Raw genomic sequence first — 10,000 nt, 5'->3', positions numbered from 1 at the left:
CTTTATTTATGAATTATATAATACTTTAATTCTCATCCTCTTGTAGAAGGGGAGGAGGATGTCCCAGAAAGCAACAAGGAATGCCCTCCAGGTGTTGTGTCAGCTACCTCAGCCACAGGAACATCTGGGACCTCAAGCCAGCCAGCATCTGCACCACGACCGATCATCCCACCAGCCTCCCTTGTGCCGCTCCCTCCAAACAGCCTACCTTTGGACACCCAGCATGCCTCTCTGCGACGAAAGAAAGATTCTACCGTGCATCAGCCATTGTATTCACCAATACTGGAGAAGAGTGAGGTATGTCTAACACTAACTTATGAGGAGGATTTTCACTGCATGAGAAATGGTTCAAGTGAGTATTGATTAAGAGGTCTTGTCATCTAAGTTTTGAAAACTTATTCCCTCTTTGTAATTTGAATGGCTAGATTTAAGATATTATTTATAAGTGTTCATGTATTTTAAGATGGCAAATGTATTTGTTATTTTAAACTGTAGATAGAGCATATTTGCTGACCAATTTATGTATTCAAGCACTGATAGCTGTACAAACTAACTAGTACTGTAAATTGTAACTTCATGTTTAATCTTCACAATTAAATGAGGTGACCACAATTGAGCCACAAGCAACATTAGCTTCCATCATGCAAAATAGGCAGGCTGCAGTTGAACATTTTGATAAACGACAAGTAACTTTTCACTTATATCCTGAGAATTTTTTTTTTTTTTATACTGTGAAGTCTGATTTTTATATCATTCTTCAGTTAAGTAACCGTGATGGAAGTAGCAACAATGGCCAATTGGGTAACCGTCCGCTGTCCATCTCCATCCCTAACATGATGGACTCCTCTCTCACCACCAATCCCATCACAGGCTCTCTCCATCGCCCTCCTCAGGTCCGTTGATAACACAATTAACAGTATTCATTAACAAGGGAATATTGGATGTACCTTACCTATGCTGAGGAAAAGTTGGGTTGGAAGTTAATGTAGATGAGGAGTATGTAAATTTTATTTAAGTTGGATTTATCTTTCATTATCATTTTTCCCCATTAGTTTTGCCTAACCCTGTAAGTTATATATTATGTTAAGGCATGAATGTACATTATTTGCTAATGATTAATTAAGATGTATATATTTAAACCACTTCTGATATTTCTTAGTGTAATGTATGATTTAGTTAATAGGCAAATTTGAACTTGAATTTGTGAAAGTTAGTCCTGGACTGTTTGATGAAGACATGGGCTGTTACTCTTTTTTATCTCCTCAACATAGGGTCTGACTGCTCTATCTCTGATGAAGAAGCCCCCATCAGAGTCTGACTTTGAGCGGTACAGTACAGGTGGTGGAGGGGATGCTGGACACAATTTAATGGAGAAATATGCCCAGGAGAACCTCAATATTCACACACGTGGTCTGTTACGCAAGAAGGTGCCTGTTATAGACATGATATCATGGACCAAGGTAAGAAAGTTTGTGTGTATGGGAACTAAAGATGTGCATATTTTTTTTTGTTTTTGTTATTCTTATGCAGTTAGTTTTTTTCTCTCTTTTCTGTTTTCTCATAAGAAGAAATGCAAAATGATATTGTCTCAGCTTCTTTCATAGATTACAAATTTTAGATGTTATTAATTCCGTTGCCAGTAAGTAGCAACAATAATGAGGCTAAAATCAGTTAGAAACTTAAATTTTGTATGATAACTGTAGGACCTTTCAAGCAAATATAATTTTGTAATGTAAGTAAGGGTTACTCTTATCTTTTGAACTTTTTCATTACATAAAATAGTTATCAGAAGATAATATCAAGTGGCCTTTTAAATTGTTTGAAGAAACAAGTCATGAGTAAATGTCATTTACCAACTTACAAGCCATCTTATATACTCTGTAATATGAGAGCAGACTAATTAGCAAGTCTCTTTTGTTTTCAGGATCCTATCCGCAAACCCATGTTAGCCACTCTTGACAAGTCGGTCAAGAACCAGGCTTGTGAACTCTTCCGGCTGGTCCAGATATACATGAGTGACAGAAAACCAAAACCAGGAATGACACTGAATTCTGTTGGACTAGATATTGTAAATATGTGTTACAATACTGTAGGGCTTCGGGATGAGCTGTTTGTTCAGATCTGCAGACAGACTACAGAAAATCATAAAAGGTTGGTATATTGGTTACAGGTATCTCTAATAGGTATTGGAAATTGGATATTTTCATTAGATACAGATAAATAAGCATTTGCTCTTGTGTGTGTTTAAGCTGTGAGATTTTATAGAACTGTAAATAGATCTCTTTGCATTGAAGAAAATGTACATTCAGAAATTGAATTCTCTTTTACAGGGACAGTTTACGAAGAGGATGGGAGCTGTTAGCTATATGCTTAGCATTTTTCCCACCTTCTGAAAAATTCAATCCATACTTGGCTGGCTACATCACTCGACATTGTGATCCAGCCTATTGTTCTATGTTTCCTGATGTGTCAAAGTGGCCCATCCATATCCAGGTTTGTTTTAGAGATACTAATTTTTTTAGGAAACTTTTTATGTTTTATTTTTTTTACATTGTGAATTGAACTTGTTTATTTTTCTATATTGTACATCTGCTTAAGTTTAGTTTAGGATTAAATCCAGATTTAAATTGTGTATATGATAAATTATTTCATACAGGTTTTACTTTTTAAAAATCTAGCAAGAAACAAGAGTATTAGAAGTAATTATAAGGAATGCATCAAAGTACATATTAGTTCCACTGCAGTCTGTGCATTCCAAGTGCTTTTCCTTATGTATAGTTTAATATTTAAAGCAAGTGGTTCTCAGATAAGTCTTAAACAGTGCAAAGTTTCACACTCATATAGCATAAAGGAATGTATGTTATGTACTCTAAAGTTATTTTCAGGGAAGTCATATAGTTTAGATGAATTTTGATTTTGGGTATCTGTAAAGGAATCCTTATAAACTAAGGAATAGTTAAAGAGGAGATAAGTATAAAGTCAGATAAACTAAATTTATCTTCTTAAAAGATATCTGATAATATAATGAATAAATAAGACGTCTTGCTGACTGATGATAAAAAAGAACCTAGTGTTGATCTAGAGTAAATCATTTAATCTTTTGCAAGCATTTTTCATTTTTACATTATTATTCTATTATTTCTATGTAGGTGGCTCATTATGCTGGAGTTTGCAACAAACGTCTGGAGAGAACTTCAGTTAATGCCAAGAGACAGCGATTGAGAAAACCGACACTGGAGGAAATTGACCTTGCCCGCTTACATATATTCCGAGCTTCAATGTTTGGTGGCACCATAGAGGAGGTGATGGCACTCCAGAAGGACAGGTATGGGGTGAAGATTGAGTTTTGCTTCATTTTAACAAATGGTTTGTCTTTTACAAACATTTTATAATAGACAGCTTGTATTTATAGCCATTATGAAAGTAATGAAATTTAACTTTAACTTAAAATGTAAATTTAAAAGCCATTCCTAATTTTGAAAGATTTATGGCCTTTAGATGACTTCATTAAAAAGTTTGAATTCAAGAGGAATAGCTTATACATGAATGATTCAGTTTTACATCCTGAACTCCCTTACAAGGGCTAGGATGATGCCTTCTTTCAAGGGATTTTGGTTCTGGCAGGTGGCAGCCATTACCCTGAGTGGATAATAGCTTATAGATGAATAATTATTTTAATATATGAACTATTTGACAGTTTGTTTAGAAATTTTAAGAAATAGGTTTGCAGATTATTAGGGAAGAATGCATTATTGTTTAGAGGACAACATTTCACAGGCTTCAATTTTTTTATTGATAAATTCAATCATCCTTATATAATAGAAAGATGTTTCCTTATATTCACCCTCTGCAGTGACATGATTATATCAATAAGGTTTCGACCTAGGCTAACACAAGGTAAATATGTGCAGATATCCACACCGACGACTACCTTGGGTTCAAACAACTCTCTCTGAGGAGGTTCTGAGACTTCAGGGTACGAATACTGAGGGAATTTTCAGAGTTCCTGCAGACTTTGATGAGGTAAGATAAATGTTTCACTTATAGTTTATTTTTTATTTTTTTTTATAATTTTTTTTTTTTTTTTTTCTCTGTTTCCTAATCTAGTGCCTCTAGATGACTAAAACATGGCTCCAGGTGACATACTATCCTCTTCCTGGCTTATTTTATTGCTGCTATGAATGGATAGGTAGTTCATATTATGCTACTATGATTGCATGCATTATATTTAAGGTAAGGCACCCTGATGTACCACACTCCACATACCCAGAGGCATTGCAAGAGGGATAACAGTAATTCTCTGATTGGCTTTTGTATAGTATAAAAGGTAATTATTTAGCTAAAAAATATTTGTCTATTATCCCTTGAAGATGTCATACACCCAAAAATTGTGGTCTCTTGCTGCTACTGTGAACGTATGAGTAACCTTCACTCTAGTTTATATGATTAATTTCCTTGTGTCAGCTGCTCAGAATGTCTTATGGCACTCTGTCAGTGTGGCTGTCTTGAAATGTGACACATAAAAGGGAAGTACTGAAGCCATAGGAATAGGAACCTTGCATGTAATTCTATACAATCTCTTATTTTGTAAGAATAAGATTTGTGAAAATGAAGCCACATTCCACATAGTGTAAAACATCTAATTTATTGATATGGACTCTAATTTACATACTCAGGCTACTACAGGCTTTATATATCAACTAAAGTGAATATCATCATCTCTGAATATGCAAAACCATTAGTACCATGTTCTGGATACAAGTGAAACCAAAAGAAATTATATTGCATTGTTAATACTGTACGATGAGTGTGACACACCAGCCGAGTCTTAAATAGGCCCATTAGGCAAGGCTAAGTGCACCCCAAATTCTCCAAGAAGTATTGGTTTATGTATTTATATTACTTTTCCAGTTATCAAAGATGGAATAGTTAGGTGTAAGAAAGTTATTGTGTTACTCTCCAGTACATTTAATAACACAACCAAGACTAAATCTGGGCACCTACCAGGACACAATTAGAAAATCAAAGACTGGTTTATTGTAATGTTAGTGCCATCTTTCACAGGTGATGAAGGGTCTTGTTATAATTTATAATTGTTCCTGCAGGTTCATCAGCTAAAGCAGGTTGTTGAGCAGTGGGAGGTGGGTGACTGTGTGGATGCACATGTTGCAGCTGCCCTGCTCAAGACTTGGTACAGAGAACTTTATGAGCCTCTCATACCTGATGCCTTATATCAGGCAGCCATTAATGCTCACGATGATCCTACACAGGCTGTTGCTCTTGTTAATAAGCTACCAGAAATTAACAGGCTTGTGCTATCATACCTTATAAGGTAAGTTCTTATCATATTCAAGTTCATCTTCTGTTGAAAGGATTTGATTTACCCCCAAAAATGCTGAAATGATTTCATCCTATAAAAGTAAATGCAAAGATTATATTTGAAAGATAATTGAAATGATTATTCCCCCAGGTTTCTGCAGTACTTTGCCCAGCCTGATATTGTAACAGCCACCAAGATGGATGCCAGCAATTTAGCTATGGTAATGGCCCCCAACTGCCTCCGGTGCACAAGTGATGATCCTCGAATCATCTATGAAAACACTCGCAAAGAGATGGCCTTTATTCGAACTCTGATCCAGCATTTGGACACCACTTTTATGGAGGGTGTTGTCTGAGATTTGCATCAGACCTATGTACAGTTTGTGTGTGAAGAGTTGCATTGATAAGGATTTTCCTTGAGCGAATGAAGAGAATGTTGTAAAGCCTAACAACTACTATATTCATACATGTGCAAAAAATAAAAGAGCTAAAACATCTAAAGGACGATGATGTATATTGTTTAAGAAGTGACATGTGTTCAAGTCCTGAATTCAGCTTTGGTGTTGAAGACATTTTTTTTTATGTTGGCCTATCTATTTATTCAAATGACAGAGCCTTTCATGACATGTATGCATTTATTGAGGAGGAATTCTGTAGCCACACTTCCAAGATAACTGAGAAAGCTTTTTTGCTGTTGTACTCTGTGTTCAGAAGATATACAGAAGCCTATATTTTGTAAGGCATATTCCAAGTGGAGAAATGATCTTGGGTTTAATGAAGATCAGGAGTATGTGCTTTGATGAACATGTTATAAATGCCACATCATTCTGGTGCTCATCTCTGTCTGACCTTGAGGCACAGGTCACAGGGAACTTTCAATGCTTTTCAGAACTGAGATCAAATTCCTCGTATTTGAAAACTTGTGGGTCACCAGTAAGACGATCTGCATGAAGTCCATCAAGCAGCAGTTATGTTCACAGATATTGCCCAAAGACTTGATGAATTTCAGTATAGTTTGTGGATTATTTCCAAGTGATCTAAAGAGTTTGAGTGTCTTTGGTCTCATAATCTGAGATGTGACTGTGATTGTTGTCCAGTAACTTCTGTTGTGTTCACTGGATCCTTCAAGGGGTTTATGCTTCCACATAGCACAAAAAACTCTTCATTTTAATGGTAGGCTGATTGCTGTCATGCTGAAAAGAAGAGGCAAGTGGTTTTTTTCTCTCTCTTTCTAGTCTCATTGCTGCTTCTACTAGCTTCACATATTTGGTGATATAGTGCCTGGAAAAAAATACTTTATTAATACAACCTCCAGAAAATATGTAAGTTTTGTTTTTGAAATAACACTGGCCTTTTCATTCAAATACAGAACTGTCTACCAAACATTCCAAATTTGCTGACAGGTCCCTTGCAAAGAGCCAAGTCACCCTCATTTTAGGTTCTTCAGGGACTTCATAAACATATGAAGATGATAGACCATGTTCCTGATAGTTTTAATATTAGAATGCTTCCAGTCTAGCACTGTCAGGGAAGTTAATTGGAATTCTGATATTCAGAACCTTAAAACCATTATGCTTTAAGGGTAGATAGCATTGAAATGACTAAACCAGTGGGGATATTTGGATAGGATATCTGTTTTTGGGTAGGATATCTGTTCTGTACATACCAAAGTTTGTCCATGGCAGTGAAGCAGATCTGTGAAGAAGTTGCCTTGACCAAATGGCTAGTGTTTAAACTCTCTGGAACATGGTCTAAATCAAAAAGCTGTTAAGAAATCAAGGTAAGCTGTATCCTTTAATGTCCAGCTGGAAAATGGACATGCCTATTATCTAGTCTTCAACTTGTACAGATTTTTTTTTCTCAAACTCTCTTGTGCCAATTTGAACAAATGAAAAACAGATCAAAGCTACTTTGTTTGCATTTGTTATAGGCACACATGCTTTTGTTAATAACTTGATATAGTTAAGATGTTATTTTTTATACCATGTTGACAACAATTTGTTACAATCTCGTGTAACATTCTTTGCTACAATTTGTGACGGAAATTTTACTTGCAGTTTAATTAGAGCGAGAGACGTGTAGGTGTGTATAATTATGAATGACTTTGGTTGGTAGTTGGCAGATGGGGTGCATTTATTACTGATACTTCTTTTATTATTGTTATTCCAATTTTTAATGAGTAGCAATGTTAGTATATTGATCACTTACTTGACAAGAATGTGATGAAATCACTGCTGATAGGCCAGCAGTATTCCTTTTGAGACTTGTTTTTCCCTTGAGAGTCTAAGGGACTAAGTTTTGTTTTCTGTGGTGATCAGCAAGTGGAGTAACTAGCTTGTAAGACAGGGCTATTTAATTACTGTTGGAGAAGGGCCAGATTATAAACTCAGATTGATTACCCTTTTTATTTTTTCTTTCTTTCTTTCTTTCTTTCTTTCTTTTACTAAATACTTATATATATATATTTTTACTTCATTTAATATGTTGTCTTTTGCATTTCCCTATAGATAAATGAAAAGTAATAAAATCAAATAAAGTTTTGCTTTAGAAACTTATAAATTTATTTTGATATTTCTTTGTCAAAGTATTAGATTTAATGAAAATCAATTCAAGGGCTTGATTTGGCCCTTGGGTCACCAGTTTAATAGCCATGTTGTAAGATATTTATGACTGAACTTGTATATGATGTAAGAGGATAGGAATTGTATCTTGAAGTATTGATTGCCTAACAATTGGATATTCTAAAATACTGCAAGGAAAATCACCGAAAAATAAATTCCTAATTTTAGTTTCTTGGCAGTTGATCCTTTCACAAGTTAGTATGACCGCTCCAAGCAAAGCAGCATAAGCTAGTTACTACTGCATTTTATTGCATTTAGAGCATAAATGTGGAATGTATTGAATAGTTTAGTGTCTTCATCTATTTAAATGGGTTCAGATACCTTGTCATTTTAGGCTACTTTTGCCTGTTTTACATCCTATATTATATGTGCCTCAAAAAGTATATAGCACAATTTCCTTTTTGTACAAATTATATAAAGTGAATTATTGCATTTAATACCTTATTTTGCCTCCAGCTTACGCACTGGTAGCTATGCAGGAGAGGATCATCTCGGACTTGTTATTTTTGACAAGGCTTGTATAATAATTTATTTTAAATTTGGAAGCATCATGTACAGATGTCCTGATGTATTATACATTGATATTGTATAGCTGTATTTCAAAATGTTAAAAGCATTTAAAAATCATTTGTATCATATGCATATTAAAGACTGTATGCTCTATGTTATTTTTTTTTATTATTCCTTCTCCTGGAAAGAAATAGTAATTACAATGTTGACTGAATAAACCTTATAATTTTTAATTTTAATCCTGTGGTAAATGTGAAGAAAAAAAAATATTCTTAGATGTTAGTTTGTCGAAGGCATTATCATATATAGCATCTATGTAATACTGAAATGTTGCATAAGTCTCATTCAACCCAGTGCCATTAGGAAAATGTAGTGTTCACCATAGTATTGTTTAGTGAAATGTCTCCGAACATAGTGCTTAACCACCAAGTAGTCCATGAGTCAACCTGTGGCCTCACCCGATTTAATTGAGTTTTCGAGAAAAAGTTTTTTTTTTATACGTCTATCAATATTGATGCTGTTACTATTATTATAGATATTGTAATTATTATAATGTTACTGATGTTACTAACAGTAATAGAAGATAAACTATTTTTGAAAATCAAGGAGGAGGATAAACAGGTGAGATAGGGAGTACTAGTAATTGGCTCACTGGTGACTAAATACTTGTGGAACCATCTATGTGTAAATTCAATAAATAAACTAAGCTCACAGCAGGCATAGCATGTGTGTACATGTCATCCCCAGTGGCATCGGGTCAAGAATCTTTAATAGTATCTTTTAAGAAAATAAAATATGAAAAGGTAAATCAGTTAATCAGAGATTACATGTACCATGTAGTGCTATTTCAATTTATGCTAATTTTTTTTATTCTGAAGACATTTTTATATTGAAACAGGTACACCATAATGTACCTGTGACATTTTGAGCATACTTTTCATATCTACAAAAATTATAACAAACTATAATATGAAACCATTAAACACTAATAAAAAATGGGGAAGAAGGAATATTGTTTATAATGCTGAATTATTTACATTATAAGTTTCACATATAATAGAAGCAAGAATATGTACTAATCATATTAATTTGACATATCAGTTTTATCTTGCCAAAAGTTATTTCCCATAAAGTACTAGTGTGTATCTTCATGTTCTTAGAAGATAAATATGTACAGCTTACCATTACAAAACTTTACAAAACATACTAATAAAAATGATGAAAAACAGTAATTATAACAGTATTTTATCTTGCAATTACCTGAAGAAGGTAAAAGTGATGATAGTGTGTGAACTTTTTATAAACATTTCATATTTTTGTCTCTTGATGAATATGGAAATCTTTCTGATTTCTAGAAATATCTTGCTAGATAGATAGATAAAATTAGGGTGATAAGACTGGTAAGATATAAGGCTAATTAAGCCAATTTGATAGACAGACAAATAGATAAAATGACAGACATATATAAAGTTACAAACAGTCATACAGATAGTTCAGAAATTGGTATACACCTACAGATAAACAAATATAAAGATATACAGATTTAGATA

General features: G+C 34.0%; 1 protein-coding gene across 8 annotated transcripts in view; it reads left to right on the top strand.

Moving 5' to 3' along the window:
- LOC125043589 (filaggrin-like) overlaps nucleotides 1-8,603 on the top strand; it is a 245,329-nt gene extending 236,726 nt beyond the window's left edge. For 7 of the 8 annotated variants that reach the window (XM_047639807.1, XM_047639803.1, XM_047639810.1 and 4 more), the window contains 9 exons: nucleotides 47-297; nucleotides 762-893; nucleotides 1,272-1,460; nucleotides 1,925-2,151; nucleotides 2,331-2,493; nucleotides 3,150-3,325; nucleotides 3,912-4,023; nucleotides 5,106-5,332; nucleotides 5,471-8,603. In XM_047639807.1, the coding sequence (XP_047495763.1) occupies nucleotides 47-297; nucleotides 762-893; nucleotides 1,272-1,460; nucleotides 1,925-2,151; nucleotides 2,331-2,493; nucleotides 3,150-3,325; nucleotides 3,912-4,023; nucleotides 5,106-5,332; nucleotides 5,471-5,675 (1,682 nt within the window). In that variant the 3' untranslated portion in view covers nucleotides 5,676-8,603. The remainder of the gene's footprint in view (nucleotides 1-46; nucleotides 298-761; nucleotides 894-1,271; nucleotides 1,461-1,924; nucleotides 2,152-2,330; nucleotides 2,494-3,149; nucleotides 3,326-3,911; nucleotides 4,024-5,105; nucleotides 5,333-5,470) is intronic. The other variant, XM_047639809.1, reaches the window with a different exon arrangement.
- The last annotated feature ends 1,397 nt before the right edge of the window (nucleotides 8,604-10,000 follow it).

The sequence above is a fragment of the Penaeus chinensis genome, chromosome 34 (genome assembly GCF_019202785.1).
Source record: "Penaeus chinensis breed Huanghai No. 1 chromosome 34, ASM1920278v2, whole genome shotgun sequence".
NCBI classification, from domain to species: domain Eukaryota; kingdom Metazoa; phylum Arthropoda; class Malacostraca; order Decapoda; family Penaeidae; genus Penaeus; species Penaeus chinensis.
Note: the sequence above shows the minus strand (reverse complement) of the source record. Positions and strands in the feature narration are given on the sequence as shown.